The 25,921-nt window shown below is 50.1% G+C and overlaps 2 protein-coding genes across 5 annotated transcripts in view; one reads left to right on the top strand and one right to left on the bottom strand.

Moving 5' to 3' along the window:
* Positions 1 to 391: 391 nt before the first annotated feature.
* PEX12 (peroxisomal biogenesis factor 12) lies at positions 392 to 7,649 on the bottom strand. Of its 3 annotated transcripts, none has more exons than XM_077312311.1 (4): positions 7,345 to 7,649; positions 5,687 to 5,855; positions 4,301 to 4,857; positions 392 to 3,191 (listed from the first exon to the last, which is right to left on the bottom strand). In XM_077312311.1, the coding sequence occupies exons 2-4, from the start codon at positions 5,810 to 5,812 to the stop codon at positions 2,792 to 2,794; spliced, it is 1,083 nt and encodes a 360-aa protein (XP_077168426.1). In that variant the 5' UTR covers positions 5,813 to 5,855; positions 7,345 to 7,649; the 3' UTR covers positions 392 to 2,791. The 3 variants fall into 3 exon arrangements, with proteins under 3 accessions (XP_077168426.1, XP_077168427.1, XP_077168428.1); XM_077312312.1 differs by having other exon boundaries at positions 7,341 to 7,428; XM_077312313.1 differs by lacking the exon at positions 7,345 to 7,649 and adding an exon at positions 6,300 to 7,327.
* A 48-nt stretch (positions 7,650 to 7,697) lies between these two features.
* AP2B1 (adaptor related protein complex 2 subunit beta 1) overlaps positions 7,698 to 25,921 on the top strand; it is a 54,018-nt gene continuing 35,794 nt past the window's right edge. For both annotated transcript variants that reach the window (XM_077312301.1, XM_077312302.1), the window contains exons 1-8: positions 7,698 to 7,869; positions 10,710 to 10,767; positions 12,491 to 12,596; positions 13,101 to 13,236; positions 15,095 to 15,340; positions 23,296 to 23,486; positions 24,116 to 24,337; positions 25,308 to 25,428. In XM_077312301.1, the coding sequence (XP_077168416.1) occupies positions 10,731 to 10,767; positions 12,491 to 12,596; positions 13,101 to 13,236; positions 15,095 to 15,340; positions 23,296 to 23,486; positions 24,116 to 24,337; positions 25,308 to 25,428 (1,059 nt within the window). In that variant the 5' untranslated portion in view covers positions 7,698 to 7,869; positions 10,710 to 10,730. The remainder of the gene's footprint in view (positions 7,870 to 10,709; positions 10,768 to 12,490; positions 12,597 to 13,100; positions 13,237 to 15,094; positions 15,341 to 23,295; positions 23,487 to 24,115; positions 24,338 to 25,307; positions 25,429 to 25,921) is intronic.

Consider the following 25,921-nt stretch of genomic DNA (forward strand, 5'->3'; position numbering starts at 1 on the left):
TCCCAGAGATCAGGGCCCTGATTGAACTTGAGCAGTTCCGCAGAGCCTGCAAAAGGGAGCTCCTCCACCAGGCATTTGGTTGAGGTCGACCTGTACCATCACTTCCCAAGGGCCCTCCTCCTGAGCTCTCACCTATGGCACCCACTGCAGTTCCGCCCAACCCACTGGGCTATCAGTATGTTACTTTAATGTTTAATTTTTCTATAGTTCCATGTTGCTTGTTGTTTCATTTCATTCATCATTCATACATTATCTGTATTGTTTCTGTTCTGTTTCACGTGAACCGCCCTGATCCTTTGGGGAGGGCGGAATACCAATATAATAAATAAATAAATAGGACTATTTAGTTAGGACTTAGTGCAATATCTGCACTAAAGTAGAGTTTATGACATTGTAAAATACAGAACTCTTTAATAAGGTATTATTATTAAACACTTACAGCATATTCATGATTGTCTACATTATTTACATTTAAACAAAAAGAAAATCTTTTGAAATGTTATAGCATGACAGATTTTTAAAAAGTGTTTCCTGACATTTTTCAAGTGTTTCATTGAAAAAACTGAATAGACAGTCCTCAGATGGTTTCAGACTATAAGTTGTGAGTATTTAAAAAAAACTGCCTTAAGAAGCATTTTACTCCTAAAAGAGAAAACATTTTGTAGCTTCTCCCCCAGTACTCCCTCATCTTTTAAAAAAAGAAGTCATAGAGGAAAAAAAGGCAAAAGATTGTCTTCAGAATTTCCAATTCTCTTCTTCCAGACTGCCACATTTCTAGACCTGACTCTATGATAGATGCATTTTTTAATTTTGATTTTAAACTCATATGGGAGTTGTTACTACAAGCCACAATTTTTTTTGCGCAAAAGATCTTTGTGTGAATAACATCTAATGTTCATTGGCACGATCGTTTCATTCCATCTTGCTGCCTTTAAAAGCATTCTTAGACTTATGAATAATAGCTTAGTAGAATTCTGACCTGATGTGTTGTTCTCTTTCAGGGCTGGAAAGCGTCTCACTCAGCAGCTTATTCACAGAAAAACTTGGAACTTTGGACATTTTGTTAGTTTGATACCCAGGACTTAGATCTACTGGTTCCAGATGTGAGGTGGTTTTGCAGTGGATGCAAGACAGATCCTCCAACAGAGAAATTTGGTCCCTATTTAGAAATCTCCAAGAATCTGCTTGTGTTTTGGGATGCCAATTCATCCATCTTTATTAATCAACCTTAATTAATCCTTGGCAGTAGAATATTTATGAATTGCTTGGTTGTTTCCACCCTGTGGGTTGCAAGGTATAAAAAGGTGAAATTTACTCCCTTCCTTTTGAAAAGCACAATCGGCTAATAGTGTGAAACGTCCCAGTGAAGGAAAATGATCCAAATCCTGTGTAGAGGGCAATAAAAAGAACATTTGCCTGAAGACTCCGACACTGCTTTTGGGGAGGGGGAATCACTTGAGGATAAGGGGTGCCAGTTGGGGACTTTAAAGTACTGTTGAAACACACAACACAAACTGAAACTGTACAAAATACTAGGGATATAATCCCTTAGCCTGAATAAAATACTTATAATTGTACTTCAGGTTTTCCCCCTCGATTAAATGGTCCTAATGAAAAAGAGAGCATAGCTGAAAATCCCATAAGACTCCTTTGAATGCCATCTGGATGCTGAATTTTGTGCTATTATATCTGGATGAAAAAACAATTAGCTGCCTTAGCCATAGCCAGAACGTTGGCCCATCAAGTCTTCTATTCATGAGCTGGTTGGATTTGGAGCAACTTAGGTAGAGATAGTCTCAATTGCTTGAGATAATGCTTGTGAGTTTTAAAACCAGAATGATTCTTATAGCTGGAATGTTTTTAATATTTAAGTTATCAATGATTCTTTTATCTTGTTAATGCCAGATGTTTTTATGTACCTTGCAATTTGACTACTGGTCTAGTACCGTAATAATAAAGACTTGACTTTATTCATGATTGCATCAGAAAAGTCCTCTTCCTGGTCCTTATATACCATTTACAGGTGCCCATGACAAACCCTCTCCTATATGGCTGCTCATTTTCTGTATTACTTTGTGCAAATATGTTATTTGTAGTTTTATGATATGGAGATGAGATGGGTTCAGTAGTGAAATTTTGGGGGGAGGGTATTATGGCATAGGTATGTGTGTCTAACAGCAAAGGAAGGTGGGCCCGGGCAGTGGTGAGTGAAAATACAAAATTAGTTTATATCCATTATGTTAGTGTTCAAATGGATACTCCTTAAAATCAAAGCTCTTGCAGTTCAGAGACTTAATACAGCTGGAGGGAGAAGCAATGTGAGTGACTCAGAGGTCAACCCTCCACAAAGTGCAGCTGTTTTCCAGGGGGTGAGTCTAGCAGGTCCTCGCAATTACGAAGAATAAGAATAGCTGTTCTTTTATACCCTGCTTTCCAATACCTGAAGGAGTCCCAAAGTGACTTACAAACAGCTTACTCCTCCTCTCCGCACAACAAATACCCTGCAAGGCAGGTGGGGGCTGAGAGAGCTTAAGAGAACTGCTCTGTGAGAACAGCTGTGAGAGAATTGTAGCTAGCCCAAGATCACCCACTGGCTGCATGTGGAGGAGTGGGGAATCAAACCCAGTTCTCCAGATTAGAGTCTGCTGCTCTTATCCACTACCCCACGCTGGCTCTTGTGGAATACAAAGACCACACATTCTGGAATGTCTCTTTGCTGCCATATCAGGTTTTTTTTCCAAAATACAGAAACCCCCACTCTGTGCCGGAGATAAAGGACACCACCAACCGGTCAGTTTTCAGGCATGTATAATTTGACCAGGTGTTGAAGTTCCGTGGCGTAGCCCGTGATGGGGCACCGCTGGTGGCTCTTCACGTAGCTGTAAGCACAACGGTAACAGAAGACAAAGCCGGACGTGGAGAGGGCCGTGTCGTTGGCTCGGATCCTGCGGCAGAGCGGGCAGACTGTTTTGAGCGTCGGTAAGAGGGGGGCAGCCGTGTCGTGGTCCAGATGCAGGGGTGGCGGCGGGATGGGCAGGGCGGTCAGCGACTTGACGGTCTCCTGGTTTTCGGACGAGTACCACCATTCCAGGAACTGGAGGAAGAAGACTCCGACGGAGAGGCCGGTGGAGAGGGAGAAGGCCAGGCCCCCCAGGGCTTTCTTCACAGCTGACTTCACCTGGTCTTTCATGCTGAAGGGAGGGAGATGGAGGTGCAGAAGCATTAGCCAAAGGCATGAGCCAATGGACTAAGCAAGTGGCAGGGATCAAGTTCCTGCTCTGTCAAGCTGAATGGCAATCAGATGTCCCTTGCTGAATGCTGACCACCACAACAACAGTAATACATTTTTAGCTTGCCCTTCCAAGCATTCAGGCTGGGCCTCGAGCTCTTCTATTTGCATTTATAGAACCCTTGCCTAATGAACACACAGAGGAAACGGCCATATACTGAATCAGACCATTGGCCTCAGCCAGAGATCCTTCACATCACCTACTACCTAGTCCTTTTGACTGCTGATGCCAGGATTAAACCTGGGGCATTCTTAATGCCAGCAGGTGCTTGATCACATAGAAGAAGAACTGGTTTTACTACCCAAATAAGTCTCAAAGCGGCTAATAATTGTTTAGCCTTCCTTTCTTCACAACGGACACCCTGTAAGGTAGGTGGAGCTGAGAGAGCTCTGAGAGAACTGCTCTGAGAACAGCCATAAAAGAACTGTAAATGGCCCAAGGTCACCCAGCTGGCTGCATGTGGAGGTGTGGGGAATCAAACCCAGTACTCCAGATTAGAGGCTGCCGCTCTTGACCACTACACCAAGTGTGGTGCGGTTGTTAAAAGCAGCGGTTTATAATCTGGTGAGCTGGGTTTGATTCCCCACTGCTCCACATGCAGCCAGCTGGATGACCTTGGGCCAGTCACATTCCTGTTAGAGCTGTTCTCACAGAGCAGTTCTCTCAGAGCTCTCTCGGCCCTACCTGCGTTGCAAGGTGCCTGTTGTGGGGAGAGAAAGGGAAGGCGATTGTAAGCCACTTTGAGACTCCTTTGGGAGTGAAAGGCAGGGTATAAAAACCAAATCTTAAGAGGCAATTTAATCTTTTCGCAGTAACTAGTATGAGAACTAGCAGAAGCATCTACCTTCTCAATTCTTAAAGTATCTTTCTCTGTTCTAATTAAATCAGAGCTTTAAAAATACTTGGTCAGTATTCTACCTGCTGCATTGACCGAACTTTAATGGCCTGATTGAACGGGGTTGGCTGTGGTCTTGGCACTCCAGGACTCCCCGCATTCCATCCATACTCACCTGCAGGCTGGGGGCTGAGTTGTCCACGCGGTTGGCGTTTTCTTCTCCAGGGCCTGCAGGTCTTCCACTGTGAGCCTGACCAAGCGCACCCCAGCAAGCCTCAGCAGGGGCGAGTGGTGCCGGGCCTTCCCCAGGATGTAGCATAGCTGCTGAGCTAGGAACCAGCCCTCCCACGCCAGGTTAACGAAAGGGTAGGCTGCCAGGAAGGCCTGGTAGAAGCGCTTCCAGGACGAGGATGGCGGGTGGATGGAGTAATCGTCCTCTTCGCGCAGCCGGGAGACCAGCTTCTCCAGCTTGGTTTCCAGGTAAGGGAGGAGGACCAGCAGGGCAAGGGACTGCCAGTGCTGCTTCTGTGGCAGCCCAACGGTGGCCAGTTCATGGCGCAGCCCCCTCTTGCTACGCAGGGGGACTCTCTTTAAGCCGTAGAAGTTTTCAGAAAAGGAGGCGCTGCAGCTGGACAGGTAGTGCTGCTGCAGCAACAGGTCCAGGAGGGTGTACAGTTCGTCGAACCAGTGCCAAAGGAAACCGTAACGGTCAGGGTTGGATTCTGCCAGCACCTAGCAAGGGAGACAAGCAAGGCTGGTGTTAATAGCAAGAACAGCAGGGTAACTGTATTGGAGCCTCAGACCCACCCCACTTTGTGCCAGGCACCGGATTAATTTTCTGTTTCTGATTCCTATTAAATTAGTTTTCTGTTTCCTACTCAACTAGTTTACTTGTGGAAAAGTGTTACTGAAAACTAGCTATCTTTTATTTTATTCTCACAATAATCCTGTGAATCAGGTTAGACTTGGAGGGTGAAACGGGCCCGGGGTCATGCAGCCATCTTCCATGGCAGAGTCAGAATTCAAACCCAGGTCTCTTGGAGTTTTGATATTATTTCTTTGGTTACAGTCCGAGACCCAGCACAGGAACTTTAATATTCTAACTTCTGCACCACACTTTAAGTGCAACCCCACCTTAATTATTATCCCCTATCCAACCAAGATACAATGGCAAAATGTAATTAAGCTCAGCAAACTCTTTCTGAGAAAGACAACACCATCCACGTACTTCGTACTTCTTTAAGTGTGGCTCTTTCAGAGGAAATAATCCAGAGAAAATCCAGTTCAGCGTTTAGACCACTGGTGGCCAAACTGGCTCTCCAGATGTTGATGGACTACAATTACCATGAGCCCCTGTCAGCAGGGCGAATTAACTCATGATAATTGAAGTCCATTGACATCTGGAGAGCTACAGTTCGGTTTAAACTTTCTGCTATTATTTTGGAGGAGTCAATAAAATGGTACTTTAAAAAGCCTTTGGCTGTTAATCATTCTAAAGACAAACACGAATCTCCTGCTGCAATAGCCCACCTGTGGGAAACTTTTGTTGTTGCTCTTTTACCTTAGCTGCATGTTGAAGTGCAGGTCTCACAGCAGACATCAAGCTGTCTTGGGCCACCACCTCAAAGATGGATGGCCTGTCTTCAAGGGCTGAAGCAGTGGTGAGATGAGCCCCGTGCTCTGCCATGGCTTCCCCCGAGATGAGGAATCTAGGACCCCCTCTGTGATGTCTTTTTGCAAATGAAATAGAATTTGCTGTCAGAATCTCTCAAAGCTGTCCCTAGCGCGAAGCGCCTGAATGCATCAGACTTCAGTTACTTTAAACAATGTTTCTAGTCTTCAGTGTGTAAAGGTGACCGTGGGCAGGCATAACATTTGGGGAAGCGGCTTTCATCGAGGGGAAATGCTCCAGTTTGTTATTGTAAACAAAGCTGATAACGCTGTTTAAAGATGGAAATGGGAGTTCAATCCCAGCAGCCGGCTCAAGGTTGACTCAGCCTTCCATCCTTCCGAGGTTGGTAAAATGAGTACCCAGCTTGCTGCTGGGGGGTAAACGGTAATGACTGGGGAAGGCACTGGCAAACCACCCCATATTGAGTCTGCCATGAAAACACTAGAGGGCGTCACCCCATGGGTCAGACTTGACTCGGTGCTTGCACAGGGGATACCTTTACCTTTGATTCGGGGAACTTGCGTTGTTTCCTGTACAAAAAGCCAGCTCCTCTTTCACAAAGGATTTGGCATTTGATCTTTAAAGAATCAGGAACTATTCACTTCCTTTAACCCAGCTGCATCCCATATCCAGAGCAAAGCAGCCACTTGGACCTGACCCCAAAAAGGCTGTCAGACATGATGGCCACATGTATACAAGGTGCAATTTTGACTTGATGGTCTTGTGGTTTTCCTCCCTCCATCTTTCATACACATAACTCCAAAAGAAGAACTTCTGGTTTATTGCTGCTCTTAACAGCAGTTTTTTGTGACACTGAATTACAGCACTTTAATGAACCAGAGTGTCTTCCTGGCCCACAAACGTGATCTCTCAGCCAGCATATTTATTTATTTATTCTACATATTGATACGTCCACCTTTAACCTGAGGTGAAGCATGGTTTATGTTTTGAAGTACATTCTTTTCTATGGCATTAATGTTTTATTCTTTGCAAGCAAGAAGAGATATTTCCTTTCCAGCCAACGGTAGGGCAACCCTGCCCCCCCCCCCCCGCATATACACACACACAAACAATGGGGGAAATTCTACTGCCATGTCCTTAACAGTAGAGAACCGAGAGAAATTTTCAAAACAGCAATAGGCTGTTTTGTTAGGAGTCCTATTAGCATGATATCAAGGGTTAACTCAGCCTCTAAGAACAACCCCCCTGGATCAGACCACAGGCCCATTGCTGTGTACATGAAACCCACAAGGAGGCCAAATCTCTTCTCCACTGTTCCTCAACCCCAATAAGCACTGGTCACAGGTAGACTGCCTCTGCACTTGGATGTTCCATTCTGCAACCAAACATAACAGCAGAACTTTATTCTTTCTTGGGGGGGGGGGGGCTACACTAACCAATACTGAGTCCTGACACCGTCCCTGCCAGAGAAAACTCAGGAGCCCACTCGCCATACCCTCCCATGGTCTCTTTCAAGGCTAAGCCTACGTCCTGCGGCAGAGAGTTCGACCCTCCCTCCCCCCCCCCCTCCACGCCCACTCACTCACTCCCTCTCAGCCTCCTTCCTCCCTAGAGGCGCCTTGCTTCGGCCAATGCGGTACCGGAAGTCAAGGCAACCGGTCGTTCTAGGAACACCCCTGCTCTTATCTCTATGGTTCCGGTTCCTACTAACGGCACCCGGCACGCCCACAAGAAAGAGGCTTTGAAGGCGGCCCAAATGCCACACGGGGTGAGAGAAAGAGACGGGCAGGGAAGGAGGGGCGGCCGAGTATGGTGGAAAAAAAAAAAAAAAACGCCTCCCTCTTGAATCCGGAGGGGGAGAGCCGTTTCCGTCCCAAACCGGAAGTGACTACAGGGGTGGCTCCTTCTCCGTCTCCCGCTCTGGCCTCCGCCTCCTCGACGGCTCCCGGCCGCTCTAGGCGGAGAGGCGTGGCGGCGCTCTGTGGTCGGTCCTCCCGGCCCGCCCGAGTTCCGGTGGCCTCCCCAGCCAGGCGGCTCCCTTCGCTGTCTCCGCGCCCGTTGCTGCTGCCGCCGCCCGAAGGACCCTGCAGAGCTTCACCTCCCGCGAGCAGGTGGGTCTGCGGGGGAGGGGCCTGCGATGGAGCCCCGCCCCCTAGGAAGGGGGAGGGGCGGGGAGCATCCTCAGTGGGGGGCAGGCCTGATGGAGGCCTTGGGGTGGGGTCCGCCTCCTGGAATGGAGGGGTTTAGGGGGTGTTCTCATTGCCAAACGGTGGCTCTCCGGATTTCCATGGACTACAATGACCATGAGCCCCTGCCAGCAGGGGCTCATGGTCATTGTAGTCCATGGGCATCCGGAGAGCCACCGTTTGGCCGCCCCTGCCTGCTGTATGTGCTTCCTCCTTATGAATTGCTGATCTTGGGTTGCTCTGAAATCTACCGTACCCCGGGGGAGTGTTGCCCACTGGGTCACCATGCTCAAGGCTTTGGTTTGAAGTCAGCAGCCTTCTGGGTGAAGGCAAGGAAGACTGGCACCCCGGGGGTGGGGTTATGCAAGGAGGGAGGATGGGGAAGGGGAGCTTGGCAGATCTTGTGATGTTCTAGATGAGTCTCCAGGCTCGGGGGTCTGAGAGAGCGTTGGTGTTGGAGGAGGAGGGGGTGGAAATGACCCTGCTAGTTTGGTGATGAATGCAAGGTGGCTTCCTTTGGTGATTTGCAGGGAGCAGGAAAAGACAATTTCCCTGTGAACTCTAGCCCACTGATCCTAATTGTAAAAGCAGCACACTTTGTGCTTGCTCAGAGGACCGTCTTGTCACTTCATGGAACGCTGGAACTGGCAGTTCCTTCTGTATCTCCTCAAAACCAGTCTTTTTGGCTCCTTCTTAACTGAGGGTCTTTCCCACCTTGACCTGCATTGGTATCCCCAAATGTACTTCAAGGAGACTCAAATGCATCAAGTTTCAGGAAGCAAAGCAAAACAGCTTTGGCCCTGAGTCCAGCTGGCTGCATAAGGGGAGAAGGAGTGGGGAATCACATCCTGTTCTCCAAATTAGAGTCTTAATTAGAGTCTTAACTCTTAACCAGTACAGCACACCCTGGAGGTAATTCCTGACAAGTCAGTCTCTGGTTCCTCAACAGGTATTCCCAAACTTTTACATTCCCATGTCGGTTTGGGCAGCTAGCATGGTGCACAGGGAACACTATCGGGCTAGGATCTAGGATCAACCTGTGGTCATCCAGATGTCCATGGACTACAATTCCCATGGGAATTGTAGTCCATGGACATCTGGAGGGCCGCAGTTTGACTACCCCTGGTTCAGAGACTATAACCTGCCTGCCTTGTGCCTGACTCTTAATCACATTTTTGTGGGCTCTTGTTAATCATTACTAGTGTACTTAAGGACAATGGGGCTGTTGACGGTACAGAGCAGAGAGATGACATCAAGCCAAGCCTGCACGTTTCGGCATCTGAGGGCAGCCATGCATCTTGGAGCGGAAAGCACAAATGTGATGGCACAGTGGCAGGGAAACATGTTCAAAGTATCAGATATTCGTATTTAGCTGAGTAGGGGGTGATGAGCAAAGAAGGGTGGGAAGTAGGTTGAAGGGTCTTGAGGGGGAGAGAAATAAGAACCTGAGAAAAGCCCTGCTGGATCAGACCAGTGGTCCCTCAAGTCCAGTATCCTATCTGAAACAGTGGACAACCAGTTCCTCTGGAGGGCCCACAACAGGGCATGGAGGCTGAGGTCTTCCCCTGATATCAACATCAGAAGAGCCCTGCTGGATCAGACCAGTGGTCCATCTAGTCCAGCATCCCGTCTCAGACGGTGGCCAGCCAGTTTTTCTTGAGGGCCCACAGCAGGGCATAGAGGCTGAGGTGTTCCCCTGATATGAACATCAGAAGACCAAATAGAACATGGTTGGCCATCATGTGAGACAGGATGCTAGACTGACCAATGGTCTGATCCAGCAGGGCTCTTCTGATGTTGATATCAGAAGAAGACCTCAAACCTCCATGCCCTGTTGTAGTGCCTTCTCTGTGGTGGTGCTTCGGTCAGTAAATACCCTCAACATACCTGTCCAGTGGGTAATTAACTGGTGGATGCTTCAGTGCCCCGTTAAAAACCTGGCTTCCTTTTCTGTTAGTTTACAATTCTGTTTCGTAAACAGTTTCTCTTTACTCTGTTTGTTTTTGTGACTGGGGGCCCTGTTTATACTACTTGCACTATGAGCAGAAAGAGTATCTAACAGTCCCTCCAAGGTACTGTAAATATGTTTTCACTTGCATATCCTGGTGTTGTGAGTTCACTGTATTTTTTTTTCCAAGATTCTTTTGAAGCTGAACATTAATTGACGTTGTGCATTGTTAGCAGTAGGAAACTGGCTGGGCAATTTTTAATTGAGAGTACAGCTGTTTAAATACATAAATTCCTGGCTGGATTATCACGGGAATCCGTTAGGCTTTCTTTAGCAAATTTAAGGAAATGGCAGCAAACAAGACTCTGTGATGCTTTGGTCGTTCACCGAAGAAGGCGAGCTGTTTTTTTTTTCTACACCCCGCTTTTCACTACTCAAAGGAGTTCCAAAGTGGCTTGCTGCATGTGGAGGAGTGGGGAATCAAACCCAGTTCCCCAGCATAGAGGCAGCTGCTCTTAACCACCGCACCACTACCATGTGACCCAAGGGGCCAGTCAGGTTCTGTGTGGTCGCAGCAAGTAGCTAGCTCTTGCCTAGTTCCTCCCTGTTTTCCCTGTTGGCCTCCATTTCTCCACTGCAAACGTACCATTTTGTAATCAAGGCAGCCAATAACTTTCAAGCATAGCACTCTCTGGATGCCCCATAACTGTGATGAACAGCCAAAGATCTCTGTTTGGTGATGCGTGAAACAGCCCATTTTTCTTGCTATACCTTAGTTGAAGTTTTTAAAATTTTTCTTTTATTTTTTTTTTTGCAGGTGTGAGAAGAAATTAAAACCATGACGGACTCCAAATATTTCACCACCAATAAAAAAGGTCAGCTTTCACCTGGTGTTGGAAGTTCTCACAGACAGAGGAGAGGGGAGGGTTCGGAAAGGATTTTCTCCAGGACACGGACTCTGTTCTCTTGGGTCGCCACTTCGCTGCCCTCTCATCCAGATGGGAAAATTGGGGTGGGCGGGGGAGCATTTTTCCTGATTATGAGGTCTAGAAACTGGTGGGAAAAGCAACTCAGCTCCACTATCACCCCCCCCCCCATGTATATGGGTCAGCAGTTCCCTCCCTGCCCCAGGCTGGTTGGAAGGATGTCTAGCCAGTGCAGCAGTGTCTTATCACACCCAGGAATGTGTGTAAATCTGGGTGTCACCTGGCTGACACTCTAACCCAGGGGCTTGCAGCCTTTTATAATCGAAGTACCAAACTGCATTCAAATTCACAGCAAGGTGACAACAGAGAGCCCGTTTAAGAGGGCCCATTTGAATAACTGGAAGCATGCAGAATAATATTAATGGCAATTAGGGCTGCCAGGATTTCTGGCATGGCAGAAGACTCCCTGTTTCATGCTGCTGCTTTCATATTGTGGTTCTAACACACCCAGATTTCTGACGGTCTTTCTTCTGAAAGAGCTCCTTGCAACATCAGGCGGTGGGGAGCAAAGAATCCCTGCTTGTCTTTTCTTGTCTTTGTCTTTTTAAAAAAAAAAAAAAAACACTTCTGCTTTTAGACTTCCTGATCTTGGGTAATTAAGATTCCCAGCACCCACCTGCCAGGCGTTGTGAATTGCTGAGCTGCCAGGGCCCCATTAAGGACGATGAGGGGTCCCAGCCTCCCAGCTAGTCAGGTCTTCCTGAAAATTGTCATTTGGCATGAGAGTGTCTCGAGGGTATCGATCCTCAGCTGCTTGGTTTATCAGATGGCAGGCTGGTTTGATACGGCTTCCCCAGCCTTTCAGTGGCTCATTTGACAGCTCCCTTCACCTCTGTCTGATCCAAAGCTGGGTTCTTAAGTCTTGTGCATCTCGAGATTGCCAAACGGCTTTTATCCTGTCCACCAACTTCAGCTCCTTTCAAGGAGGGCAGGAGAGATGTATGGTAGATTTGTAGTCCTCTTGGAGGATCCTGAAGTTTCTCCTGTGTACAAACAGCCTGTTATTAAATCCAAGCAATTGTTAGCAGGAAGATCTGTATTCTTTTACTTCATCAGGTGAGAAGACACAGAGAGTTTCCCTTTATGCCCCAGAATCCTTATTGTTTGTTCCTTTGTTGACTGATTTCCAAACATGTATGGGGAGAAGGCACACGGAATTCTTCCACATTCCTCCCTGGGCCCTTCTGACCTCTGCAAGGGTCAGTCATTCCAGTGGTCACAAGACCTGCAGGGAAGAATAACTTAGTTGGGGAGGTGGGGGGAGCACAGAGGGGCAAGGAGAGGACACCCCCCCCCCCATCAGCAGAGCTGGGTTTGCAGCAGGCAGAGGAGGAATTCCTTGTCCCTGTCCCCCCTCTGCCGAACTCTCCATAAGCAGGCTGGCCGTTGAAGGAAATCTCTTTATTGAAGGAAGTGGCGAACAGAGCGCATGCTGCTTCCTTGCTAGGGCTAAAGGGCAAGTTTACAAACATGCCTTTTATGTTTTCCCTGAGACCCCCTCCCCGCAATTTGAAAATAGGTGTGCTAAACAAAGTACCAGGTATGCAAGTTTAAGAGTTCCCTGGCTGATCCTCCTTCTCCTCCTCATGAGCCCCTCCTGTTTCTCCGGCAGGGGAGATCTTCGAGCTGAAAGCCGAACTGAACAACGAAAAGAAGGAGAAGCGGAAAGAGGCGGTGAAGAAGGTCATTGCTGCCATGACGGTGGGGAAGGACGTCAGGTAAGGCCTCTTGGGGTGCAGACTACGGCAGCTGGGAGGGTCCAAGGGGCTTGAGCGCCTTTCATACCAAGAGAAGGTGAAGCGTTTGGGGCTGTAGAATCCTCAGGTTCCTTCCTAAAACCCTTTCCAGGGAGCAGTTTGAACTACGAGAAGTTTCAAAAGTCTGAGGACAGCCTACGCCAGGGGTAGCCAAACTGTGGCTCTCCAGATGTCCATGGACCACAATTCCCACATGCTGGCAGTGGCTCATGGGAACTGTAGTCCACAGACATCTGTGGCATAGGCCACATTTTGGCCACCCTTGGCCTATGCTTATTTGTCGAGCATGTTTTGCATGCAGGACATTCAGATCCAGCCTCCATGCTGGTTAGAAGAAGCTTGGACAGCAGAGCAGGGGAATGTGATTAAGACATTGGAAGGGCGTTTCTCAATCAGGTGTGGTAGTGCTTTGGCCCCCTGCAAAATGGCGGCTCTAACCCCACCCATCTCTTCCGCTCCCTCCAGCTCCCTTTTCCCAGATGTGGTGAACTGCATGCAGACCGACAACCTGGAGCTGAAAAAGCTGGTGTACCTCTATCTGATGAACTACGCCAAAAGCCAGCCGGACATGGCCATCATGGCCGTCAACAGCTTTGTCAAGGTGAGATGGCCGCTGCGTCTTTGGGTCTGCCACCAAGCATTTCCCCGCCTCCCGACTGAGTAAATAACTCACCTGGATGGTCCAGGCTAATCTGACCTTATCAGATCTCAGAGGCTGAACAGAGTCGACCCTGGCCTGCTTTGGCATGGCAGACCACCAAGGTCCTGTTGTAGAAGCAGGCAAGGGTAAAGCACCTTTGTTTGTCTCTTGCCTTGAATAACCTACCGGATCTCCAGAACGTGGCTGTGGCTCAGCAAAAAACACCCACAATTAGTAAAGGAGGAGGGGGGAGGAAGAGGCATCACTCCTGTGATCTCACTGTGAACCTCCGTCCCCTAGAACTGGCGTGGTGTCGTGGTTAAGAGCAGCGGCCTCTAATCTGGAGCACCAGGTTTGATTCCCCACTCCTCCTCCACATGCTGCCAGCTGGGTGACCTTGGGCTAATCACAGTTCTCTCGGAGCTCTCTCAGCCCCTCCTATCTCACAGGGTGTCTGTGGTGGGGAGAGGAAGGGGAGGCGATTGAAGCTGCTTTGAGACTCCTTCCGGTAGTGTAAAGCGGGGTGGGAAAAACAGCTCTTCTTCTTCAGACACCTTTCTGGTGTGATTATTGCCTGAGAGCTGGTGTAATAAACTGGGCAGTGGCTTGAGTTCAAATGCACGATCAGCCGTGAAACTCAGCGGGTGACCTTTGGCTGGGGTCTTTCTCTCCTTCCCCTTTCTCCTTCTGTTTCGGCTCAGTCAACCTCGCAGGACCGTGGTGAGGATAAATTGGAAGCTGGGAGCCTTATTTGTGTTCCCCTGAGCTCCTTACCAGAAGACAGAAACAATCTCGATGGGCATCTTCCTGATTTAAATTGGGGCATACAGTTTCCAGACCCTGTTTTTGACCAGAAAGCAAGATACAGGTCTGGAGAATAAATAACCAAGCCCCTGTGCTGAGATATCACTTGCTGGCTCTTTATTAGAAGAACATATCCCCATATCTCAAAGAGATCTGAATCCCATTCAGAGGTGCCCTTTAGTGGCATCCTGGCTTTGCTGGGGCCCATTAATGTGGTCTCCGTGGGCTTGGGCTTGGCGAGATCCACCTTCCTCCATCCCCTTTGCTTCCTGGGCTGACCTCATCTCGCCAGCTGATTTCCTCCTCTTGGGAAGACGCTGGAGGCCAGCGTTACTCTTTTGTTGCCAAGCCACTCATCTCCTGGCAACCTCTAGCTGCTCGAGTCACATCAATGACAGCAAAAATGACACAGGTGAAAATCATCCTGCTTTCTGATGCCTTTGAACCTAGGACACTTTTTGAGGGTTCACAATGGACTGGGAAATAGAAATGGTGTGTGTGTGTTCAAAGACCAGTTCCTTTCTCCCCATTATAAAGGCAGTATGCAATAGTCTTACTAAAGGCTTATAGCATGTTTTTGAGCCTTATGTAAACTCCAGCTGTTTGCTCCTGCCCCTCCTGTGCCGAAACTCTTTTGGAGAATCTCTGTCTCCTCCAGCCCTGGTGCTTTTTCATTGCCCTCGCAGCTGCCACGTGGATGGCGAGCAGCCCATGCCTGCCCCCTTGCTTTCTGCAGTGACTCCTCTGAACATTCTGTGACATCACAGCGATTCAGCCAATAGGATTCGGGGGAGGGAGGTACTATAGCAATCAAAGCTTTTGGCAGTATTCTCGTTCACTGTCACCTTGAGTAGTTAGGTGACTGTTTGGGAGGGTCCCCTCCATGTTTTGTGGGGGCCTGAGATTCGAGTTCTCCCAGCGGACAGATTTGAGCCCCACTCTGTTCGGTGACAGTACCCGGTATGGAGGTTGTAACCCTTCCCCCTAATTACATCTCGCCACCTCTTGCCCGCAGGACTGTGAGGATCCCAACCCTCTCATCCGCGCCCTGGCGGTTCGCACCATGGGGTGCATCCGCGTGGACAAGATCACCGAGTACCTGTGCGAGCCACTGCGCAAGTGCCTGAAGGACGAGGACCCGTACGTGCGCAAGACGGCGGCCGTCTGCGTGGCCAAGCTGCACGACATCAACGCCCAGATGGTGGAAGATCAAGGGTTCCTGGACTCTCTGCGCGACCTCATCGCAGACTCCAACCCCATGGTAAGGCACCCAGTTCTGCGCCTTGCGGTATTGTTGGGACAACTGGCAGTATTTTGGGATTTGGGAGAGGGGCCCCGGACCGGCGGTCCGGCTCATGCTTTTTCACGTGCAGGATGTCCAAAATTGCCGTGGGTCGTTCCGGTTTAAAAGGGGCCTCTTCTTGGCATGCTGGTCATTTCTCCGTGGCAAATATAGACAAGTGGGGCGGTTTGTCGTGAATACAATAATAAGAGAAAGAATAAACCTGTCTCAAGGCTACTACTGATGTGACTAAAATTATTAAAGAATAAAATTAAGTACAGGGTTCTTCGCTCTTGTTTGTTTAATATCGTGTAGGATCCAACCAGAACGGTTTCTAGATACGTCCCGATTTCAAATGGAGATTTTCTTCAGCGGTTGTCCTTTAAATGTAAATATCATGAAAATCCAAGTAGGGAAATTCAACCTCTATTGAATAATAAAGCATATATATCGGCCTTTGGCTCTTCAATATGGGGGTGCTAGTAATACCAACTGCTCCCTGTACTTTATTTTATTCTTTAATAATTTTAGTAACCTCAATAGTAGCCTTGGGGTAGGTCATTTCTCCCTGGCACTGTGCTCCTCCCAGAAATGCTAAACTCTTGGGAGCTTGAACAGTATGAATCTTGTACCTCTCTTGTATGCGTTCACCGGGGGGATCCTCAGCCCAGAGTCCATCGAGTGGCACTTTGCCAGTGACTGTCAACCCAAAGAGCCACATTTAATTGCATAACACCCACACCTCTGGTAGTGTTGGCAGCTCTGGACTGGGAAATCCCTGGGGATGGGGAGGGGGGAACCTGGGGAGGATGACGTTTGGGGAGGGGAGGAACCTCAGTTGGGTCTAGTGCCATAGAGTCCACCCTCCAAAGCAGCCCTTTTGTCCAGGGCTGGGTTTCAAAGAAGCGAGATACCAGATGGTACCGCAAATCTCCCTCAATGGTACAGCAGCATGTTGTTGTTGTTGTTTTTTTTCAAAATGGCAGCTGGGGAGAGCCCTGATACCCTGTGCCTGTCGTTTCTGAGCGAAGAGGAAAGAAAAAGGTTTTAATTTTTGTTTTAATTTTTTTTTACCATTATTCAGGCCAGTGATGGCTCGGAAGGGGTAGGGAGGGGCGGGGCCATGGCCGTTTAAACCTTTGCTGGCCGAAGCACCTCTCCCTTCTGGGGACCGTGACAGGGGGCGTGGCCAGCTGACATAATTTCCTGGGACCTCAAAGCCTGAAAAATGTCTCAGCAGTACCTCTATGATCAAAAGGTTGCAAAAAGCCCACCTTGGGGAATTGGCCTTGGTTGTCTGCAGATCAGTTGTAATCACAGGAAGTTGCCAAGTGTCACCTGGAGGTTGGGTACCCCAATCTCTGGGGAGGCTCGCCGTCTACCTGTCTCTTCGGTGGTGGTCATTTCAAGTTGGGAACTGCATGCCCGGTCCAGCCAGGGCCTTGCCCACTTCCCTGAAACACGGGGCAGTTCTCGCATTGGAGAGCTGGGCTTCTGAGCCATTGAGGGGCCATCACTGCTTTAGCTGCTGCTGTACAGCCCTGAAAATTCTGTGCCTGCTGGAGGGCAGCGAGCACGCTCAGTTTTCACCTTGTGTGTTTTTTTCTGTGTAAATTAAAATGTCTCCCTCCTCTTCTTTTTCGGGGGAGTCCTTCAGATGCGCCGATAGCCAGGACGTTTCTCTCTGGGTGGCTCCGTTTTGTTGCCCCGCTGAAAGTCGCAGGACTCTCGCGTTTAAAGCCGCGGCAGGGGTGACAGCAGAAGAATCTGTGCAGAACGAGTGGCCGGCGGCTTAACTGATGCAGGTCCCACATCTAGGAGAATTCTTGGTTCCTCGGCACATGATTGATTCGTTAGGCTTCCGGCTGCAGGTTTTGGGACTACCGTGGCAAAGATGTTTGTTTGGGGGGAATGGGGTCTGTTGGGATTTTTCTTCGCCGCAGACTGACCGCCTGGTCCAGCCTTGCTCCGGCGGTTTCAGAAGGGGTGCAAAAGTGGATCGTCGGGATTCTTGATGCTTGTTCCATGCCTGCATATAAGCAGCCTTCTCCTGACATTTGTGTGTGTGTCAACTAGATGTTACCTCGGGTAATTTTTCTATTCCTCTCGAGCCGCGCAGATCAATTGCTCGAGCTGTTTTGCGCCTGCCTGAGCCCCCCAACCCACCACGCTCTTGTTTCAGTGAGGTTAAATGAATTGTCAAAGCCAAGGGAGAATCGAAAGGAATCATCGATCTCTCCGCCGTCTCCCAGGAGATGACTGCACAGTAAATCCATCTGTTAAAGAACGTGCCACGGGAAGCTCAGTGCCGGCAATTTGGGTTTCATTGAGCCTGGGAGCCCCGGGGCTTCGTTAGTGCGTGTGTGCGTCTTTCTTGATGCTCCCCCGGGTCTGTGGGACACAGACTGAAGGCTCTAGACCAGGGGTAGTCAAACTGCGGCCCTCCAGATGTCCATGGACTACAATTCCCAGGAGCTCCTGCCAGCATTCGCTGGCAGGGGCTCCTGGGAATTGTTGTCCATGGACATTTGGAGGGCCACAGTTTGACTACCCCTGCTCTAGACTCTTCTCTCCCTGTCTTCTGCCTTTTCTAGCTTTCACTATATCGCCTCTTTCTGTTTCAATTGTCCATCTGCCCATCCTTTGTTTATTATTATAGTAAATGCATTAAATCCCACTTTTGAGCAAAAGCTCTCAAGGGAGAAGGGCTATTTAAAACAACCACATGATACCTTGACATCGTTTAAACCACAAGGACAGAACTGAAAAAACAAAGCCGCCCCCACCCCCGGCTAACCACTTGAGCACAATTGCAACTTTTCAATCTGTTGTGGGTTTCCCCCCCACTCTGTACCTTTCTTCCACAAAGCTTGGCATCATCTGCAAAAATCCTTCTTCCCCTTTGTATGCTTTGGAGGTCAATTGGACACAGGGAGAGCGTCACCCTGTGAGTGAGATTTGAACCCGGGTCTCCGAGACCCTCATCTTAACACCCTAACCTATCTCTTGTTTTCAAGAGGGCATGAGGTGGCAGTGGAGACCACCGTCTGTGGTACCTTCAGTCACCTTGTTTCTTTGGGAGCTGAAGCCGAGCCGACGGAGCAGAACGCCACCCGCCTCTTTCCCGGCGGCTCCATAGCAGCTGCTCACGTGGCCCTTCCCAACCCAGGAGCAGCGGAATTGGCAGTTCTGATAGATCTCCCCAAGGCTTTCCCGAGACAGCGGGGCTTAAGGTGTCTGGTGCTACCGGCCTCGGTTTTGCTGGCAGCTCCTCCCCATCCGCCTGCCACTAGCAAATTAGGCACCCGGTCTGGCTGTCGATAGGCATCCTTCCAAGACGGTTCCACGCAGACTTGCTCGCCTGAATATTGATGCCGTCTCAGGGACACCACGTCCTCGCCAAAGCGACCGTCTCTTGCACTCTGGGAGCAGAAGGGAAAACGCCCTTCTGTGTTTTTCTAAAATAATATAATCATCATAATAAAATGATTTGTATATCACAAAGGTTGCACGTAAAAAGAAGGGGGGGAAAACAAGGTTCTGCATGCGTGCTAATTTAAGGCACAGGGAAAGCAGGTTTGCAGGAATGCTGGGATGGTACAGATTTAGCTGGAGAAGAGCCATGCCCAAAGTAACAGCAACACCCCCTGCCTCCAGTTGGCGGACTTTGTGAAATAAGCACTGATTGGCCCCCGTGTCCGTGAGCCCTGTTTAGTCAGTGGCTGAATTGCCGTGATGTCACAGGAGCCCTGGATGGAGTCAGGAAAGCACAGAGTGCCAAGGCCGCATCTCTTGTTCCTGCCAGCAACAAACCACGAGGGGGCAGCACCTGGCCACTCGTGAGGCTGAGCTTTACCAGCTTGCCGCAGAGCAACTGCAGGTGGAATTTCGAGAGCTGGCAACTTGCAGGGGGAGGCAGCAAATGCGAAGGCGGGCACCGGACTTTCCCCCTGCACCTCCCCCCCCCGTCGCATTCCCGCAGGACGCAGCTAATGCATACCACCCCTAGGGGAGGAGTTTGGGCAGGAGAAGTGGCAGGCCGAGCTTGAAATACTAGGCCGAGCAACAAAATCCCTTTGTAACCTGGCTTCTTATGCCATCACTATAAATGCTATGAAGCAGGGGTGTCCAAACTGTGGCTCTCCGGATGTTCATGGGCTCAAGTTCCCAAGAGCCTCTACCAGCATGCTGCTGGGCAGGGGTGCATGGGAATTATAGTCCATGGACACCTGGAGAGCCATAGTTTGGAATCCCTAAGGGCCAGGGTGGTGGGCTGTGTTTTGTGTGTATGTGTGAACAAGGCAAACAGGGAGTTTGGGCAGAACACCCTCTCTTGAACAGCTTGCTCTTCGAGGTTTTTTGGCTGCACTCGGATGTCTCCCTAGTTAGCGTCATAAGCAAATGGCCCTAGGGAAGGAAGGCCCCCTGCCCAAACCTCTCTGGCAGTTGGAAGATTGCCTTGGTTGGTTGGAGGGCTGGTTTTGCATGGACTGGTTTGTTCAAATAGGAGTGAAATGTCATTTACAGGGAGAGGGCAATGGACGAGCACATGGGTGTCACTCTTGGCATGGTTTAGGAACGCCCAGTAGAGCCGTTGACTGTTCTTTCTTGGAGCAAAAGACCCTTGTGGGGTGTCCCCAACACTCACTCTATCATTGTTGAGGCAGGTCTCTGTGTCTCATGAAGACATGGCGTTGGTTGAAATACAGGCACCCTTCCACTGCAATGAGCTGATCGGGGGGGGGGGGGAGGCAGGGGGTCAGTCTATGTATGTCCCACCTGGCCATCTGTCACAGGTATTGGTGAAGAACTTCCTCTGGTCTGAGAACCCAGCAAAGTTAATGGCTCAACAGCCATGCTGTCTGGGACAGCTGCTGTTCAAGAAGACCACAGCTCGTTGGAGCAACTTTGGTGTCCTTTGGATGGATCCTTGAAGCTGCCTTGGACTGAGCCAGTTCCTTGGGTGGTGCACCCCAGGGTGATGGCTGTCCAGAACCTCCATGATGGACCAGGCCACATGAAATGAGAACCTGCCGTTTTGGTTAGCTCTACTTGCACCCCTTGTTTCTCACACAGAAGGTCCCAGAGTCAGTCCCAGGCAGTCTTGAGTTGCAGGCCAGGTGCTGTTGGCTCTCTGACAAAAGCCCTAAGGGGTTTCAGGCTCACAAAACCCCTCCCGGGGCCCATTATGTACACATTGGATAATCCATTTTCAATGCCCTTCAGATGTAGATTTTGCTGTTCCGCACAGGAAAATCCAGCCGCAAAAGAGCACTAAAAGTGCTTTGTCCAACGTAGGCATAATGGGCCCAAGAGAGATCTTGGTGCCCATGAAACCCCTCAGGGCTTTCTTCGGACGGAACCGACGGTGCCTGAGTCATTGGACCAAGGGGTGCTCCAAGCGAGCGCTTGGGCTGCCTTGCACCACGTTTCTGGCCACGTCTCTACCACAAATTGCCAAGGGGGGGCAGCCAAGTCCTCGCTGCAAGACCAGCAGCCGCGGACCTCCTCGCTGCACGGTGACAATAGCCATGCGGGCTGTGTAGAAGCAGACCTGAGGTCATTCCGGAGGACCCTGAGTCATGCCCAGCGGCCGATCTGCCAGCGAGCACAACGGCCCTTCCCCGTCGCGCCCGCCCCCTTCATCTTTTGCCTCTCCCACCAGGCTGCCGCCTGTCACTTTATTTTTAATGTCAAGAGAAGGGGGCCCTTTGAAAAGCTTCATTGTTCGGGGCCTTCCGTTCTTCCAACTGCCACGATGACCAGCTGCGGTTTTCTTTCCCGGAACCGCCGGCAACGCTGGGGTCCTTTTGTCGGCCGTTATATATAAAACGAAAGCCCCCTTTCCCCCTTTGCTGTGAAAGAGAAGTGAAAGCCGATGCAGAAAGGGAAAGGGGGGGAATGAAAAGCTTTTGGGGGTTTGGTTTTGTCCTTCCAGGTTGCCTCTTGATACATTTCCAGCAAAAAGAGAATTAAATGCTACCCCAAGCAAGCGTCCTGATTTTACTCTGCTTGGCCAGGGGTCTTACCCCTAACCTAACCTACCCTTAACGCTTCCAGGATACAACACCCCAGTCTTCTAATAGTCAATTCCCCCCCCCCCCCAAAAAAAAGAAAGCACTGATTAAAATCCAAATAATCCCTGCAGACGTCTATTGTAGGATGAAAAATGGGTTCCCATTTCCTGTGATTTCCTGTCTTCTCTTCAAAGGCTGTGGCCATGAAGCTTATATATTTCTGCTGGAAAAAAAAATGGGAAAGTTATCTGGAAAAGCCTCGGGCGAAGAAGAGACAGCCAGGCTTTTCTACCCCACTTTCCGCTCTCCGAAGGAGGAGGATTTGAAGTGTGGAAGTAGAACTTCAGTGGTTCACATCCCTTACAGCTGGGCGGCTTCTCTGGCAGGATTGTCCTTTCTGCTACATCTTAGCAGTTGTGAACTTTTCCATCCGCTCTTCCCTAAGAAGTAGCTTGTGCTGCTACATGGCAGGGGTGGCCCAATGGTGGCTCTCCAGATGTTCAGGGTCTGCAATGACCATGAGCCCCTGCCAGCACAGGCTCATGGTCATTGTAGTCCACCTTGCTGTGTAACTGTCGGAACACTAGCAGCGATTCAGAAGGTGTATTTTACCGGTTCAGTTTCCAGGGGCCCCTCCTAAACCCTTTGGGCTCCCCTTTTCACATTTTCCAGTCGGTAGTCCCCCCTTTAAACGTGCCATGACCCCCCAGGAGGCCAAATGCCCCCCCCCCCATTGAGGATTGCTGCTTTAATGGGATGCCAGTAGCTGAGCCAGGGCGTTAAACGGCAGCGCGTTCTTCTTCGTTATCCGCGTTCCCCACTCGGTTTAATTCCCAATTAGCCTTAGATGATAAGAGTGTGATCTAATAGCTCTTCTTCCTTGGCAGCAGGAGCCCCTTCCCTTCCCTCTCTCGCTCCCTTTCTGTGCATTGATGGAGAGAGACAAGGCAGTATCTTGGCTGCAACTCGGAGCTCTCTCCTGCACCCATGTTTTGCTCCCTCCCGTTAACACGGTGCCCCCAGTCCGGATGGCTCGCTGTCGCTACACCTCTAAGGCTTGGCGGGTGACCTGAGAATTCATCCCTGAATTCCTCCATGCTGCCTGAAGGGTTTTACGGACCCAGGGCGCCCATCTGCCAGGCAGTTCAGTCCGTCGATCTGCCTTAGGACGCGGCGAGGCTGCTGCATGGCAGGGTGTCCCTGGTTCGCACAGCCCAGCTCCGTCTCCGTCTCCAGGGTCTCTTTGCATTGCCTTCCGCCTGAGCCTTTTGCCTGGCAACAGCGGGGATCGAACCCGGGACCCGCTGCGTGCCAAGCAGGCACTCTTTCTCCGCATGGTGGCCTCTGCTCTCTGCTCCCAGCTGTTTGGGAAATCAGCTTTGTTTTCACGGTGGCATGAGAGAGAGGAATGTTCATCCCCATGGCTATCGTCCATCCGTTTCCAAGGGGGAAGAAGGGATTAGGGGGAGCCCCCTGGGCTTGCCCGTTCAAAAACTCAGGCCGGAGCAGCGCTGCCTCTGCTCAAGGATTCTCTCATAAGTTCTTTAACACCTTTCTTTGGGATATGTCACAGAGCTTCATCCATTTGAGCCCATCTCCGATCAACGCTGCTGCAGGTCAATCGTCCAATGGGCTAACAGCCCAAAGTTCTCCGTGCGAGATCTGAGTTCAAATCTCAGCTCTCCCTTCTCTCCCCCTGAGCAGGCCCAAACAGGACAGAATGAATGGGAGGCTAGTATTGCTGGGGAAACCTTTCAAACGGTCAAACATCCCCAGTGTAACTTTAAAACGCCGCTTTGCTGAATTGTAGCCAAATTGCAGCCGAACCTGACACACCGAGAAGCAGCCATTAGTGACCGCGGAGGGACCCCCGTGCTCTGCCCCCGAATTCTGAAGCGTTCTTTCCCCTCCCGCCAGGTGGTAGCGAATGCCGTGGCGGCCTTATCGGAGATCAGCGAGTCCCACCCCAACAGCAACCTGCTGGACCTCAACCCGCAGAACATCAACAAGCTGCTGACCGCCTTGAACGAGTGCACTGAATGGGGCCAGATCTTCATCCTGGATTGCCTCTCCAATTACAACCCGAAGGACGATCGCGAAGCCCAGAGGTGGGTGGCCCGGAGGCTGCCTGGTGTTAAGGCTCTCGGCGGCTTTGCTCAGCTTCTCCTCGGCATTTCACAGAATTCAGCCGCTCTACCCTCGTGGGAGATACATGAAGGGCCTCTAGTTCTTAACATCCCTTTGACTCCTGTGGAACTCCTTGCTGCAGGATGCCATAGCCGTCATTGGCAACCATGGCTTCAGTATGGCAGCAAAGCACAGGTTGTAGTGTGTGGTCTGGATAGGCGGCAGGAGGCAGCGTGGTTCTGTGTTTGTGACGCTGCAGGGAAATCAGCACGGGATACCTGTGTATTGAGATCCTTCTCTAGCATCCCTCTGAGGGCTGCAGTGCTGGAAGATTCCCAGTACAGAACTTTTTTGCATGTTTAGCTAATTGTACTGAATACAGCTCCCTAGAGCAGGGATTCCCAACCAGGGGTCTTTGGACAGCTGGGGGTTTCTGGGAGCTCCGGAGGGGGTCCACGGCCTTTCCCCTCTACCTTAGCCAGAGTTATCAGGGATGGGGCAGAAGAAGCACCGTCCGTCCATCCAAATGCCATTTTTGTAAGACCCCATAGGCCGTTGTGGAGACGGGACAGTCACCGGCCTCGGGGGCCCCTCCCGTGTCTCTCCACAGCATCTGCGAGCGGGTGACTCCCCGCCTCTCTCACGCCAACTCCGCCGTGGTGCTGTCGGCCGTCAAGGTCCTCATGAAGTTCTTGGAGCTCCTCCCCAAGGACTCAGACTACTACAACATGCTGCTGAAGAAGCTGGCCCCCCCGCTGGTCACCCTCCTGTCCGGAGAGCCCGAAGTCCAGTACGTCGCCCTGCGGAACATCAACTTGATTGTGCAGAAAAGGTGAGAGGGACCGCCTTCCTGGAGAGGCCCTTCCAGAACCTTCTCTTTGGATCGGTGCTCGTAAGGCAGGATGACGTGACATGTGGGCACCTTAACCCTGTCGATATCCGACCTAGCCACTGTGATCCACGCAACAGGCAACTCTAGACTAGACTTCTGCAACTCACTCTATGTAGGGCCACCCTTGAGGCTACCCCAGAAGCTTCAGCTGGTCCGGAATGCGGCCACAAGGGCCCTTATGGAGACCCAGCGGAGAGCACACGTTTGAGCAGTGCTCTCCCAGCTGCACTGGCCTCCGATTGGAGACCAAATCAGATTCAAAGTGTTGATTCTTACCTTTAAAAGCTTAAATGGTCTGGGACCTTTCTGTCTGCCTCCAAGACTGCCTCCTCCACTACATCCCCTGAAGATCTAGTGAGCAAAATTTGTATAGGGCCTCAACAGGTCTCAGCCAGGGCCTTTTTGGCTCTGGCCCCAGACTGGTGGAATGGTCTGCCAACCAGATCAGGGGACTTCAGGACCTTGGACAGATCCGCAGGGCCTATAAGGCCGAGCTGTCTTGCCAGGCATCTAGCCAAGGTCTAGAAACACCATCAATTATCCGGCCCTCCTTCCTGAGATGCTCCAGACACCCATCTAGCAGGGCAATGGTGACAACTGTTTTATCCCCTTTTTCATGTTTTAAAGTTAGTTATTTATTTAAAACTTTTATTAGCTGCCGTTCTTCCTTAGGGCAGCTCACCAATGTAGATAAAAGAAAATTAAAAACATGAAAGCAGAATTTAAAACCACTGTCCAGAATCGCTAATAAAATGACTCATATCAGCTCCCCCTCCCCCTTGTTGTGATGATATCTGTAAGATAGTTAATGTCTTTAAATATCAGGAGCACGGACACGCAAATATGCCAGAGTAATGGTTTGAAGTTGCTTGGAGTGATTTGGGTCTGCCTGTTCGTTCCCCCTCTCCAGGCCGGAAATCCTGAAGCAGGAGATCAAGGTTTTCTTTGTGAAGTACAACGACCCCATCTATGTCAAACTCGAGAAGCTGGACATCATGATCCGTTTGGCCTCCCAGGCCAACATTGCACAGGTCAGTCACCGTGGCGGGGACACGAAGCTCCTCCAGAAGGAGGATGGGCTAAAAAAGATATTGATAGCTTGGTGTAGTGGTTAAAAGTGGCGCTTTCTAATCTGGCAAGCTGGGTTTGAGTCTCCACTTGTACACATGCAGCCAGCTGGGTGACTTTGGGCTAAGTCACAGTTCTGATAGAGCTGTTTTCACAGAGCAGTCCTAGCAGGGCTCTCTGAGCCCCACCTGAGAGGAAGGGAAGGCGATCAGAAGCCACTTTGAGACTCCTTCAGTCAGTGAAAGGCGGGGTATAAAAACCAAGTCCTCTTCTTCTAGATAAACTAGTCAGAGAAAATATAGAGCCACAGTTGGTATAATGATCCTCAAAATCCACGCCACTCCTTGGACACTCCTTTGACACATATTTGGGGCGGGAGTTGCTTTTTCCCATTCTATGATTAAGAAGGCTTAACTCATTTAAGAAAGACTCTCACGACAAAAGCTCGAGTAGAAA

This window comes from Paroedura picta, chromosome 15, assembly GCF_049243985.1.
Source record: "Paroedura picta isolate Pp20150507F chromosome 15, Ppicta_v3.0, whole genome shotgun sequence".
Classification (NCBI taxonomy): Eukaryota; Metazoa; Chordata; class Lepidosauria; order Squamata; family Gekkonidae; genus Paroedura; species Paroedura picta.

What these genes read in the sequence shown, in the direction of transcription:
- PEX12 (XM_077312311.1), bottom strand. Translation starts at nt 5,812, where the DNA reads ATGGCAGAGCACGGGGCTCATCTCACCACTGCTTCAGCCCTTGAAGAC. An exon ending in CACTTCAACATGCAGCTAAG is followed by an intron (nt 4,858 to 5,686) that starts GTAAAAGAGCAA and finishes CTCCCTTGCTAG; the next exon opens with GTGCTGGCAGAATCCAACCC. An exon ending in ACTCAGCCCCCAGCCTGCAG is followed by an intron (nt 3,192 to 4,300) that starts GTGAGTATGGAT and finishes CCCTCCCTTCAG; the next exon opens with CATGAAAGACCAGGTGAAGT.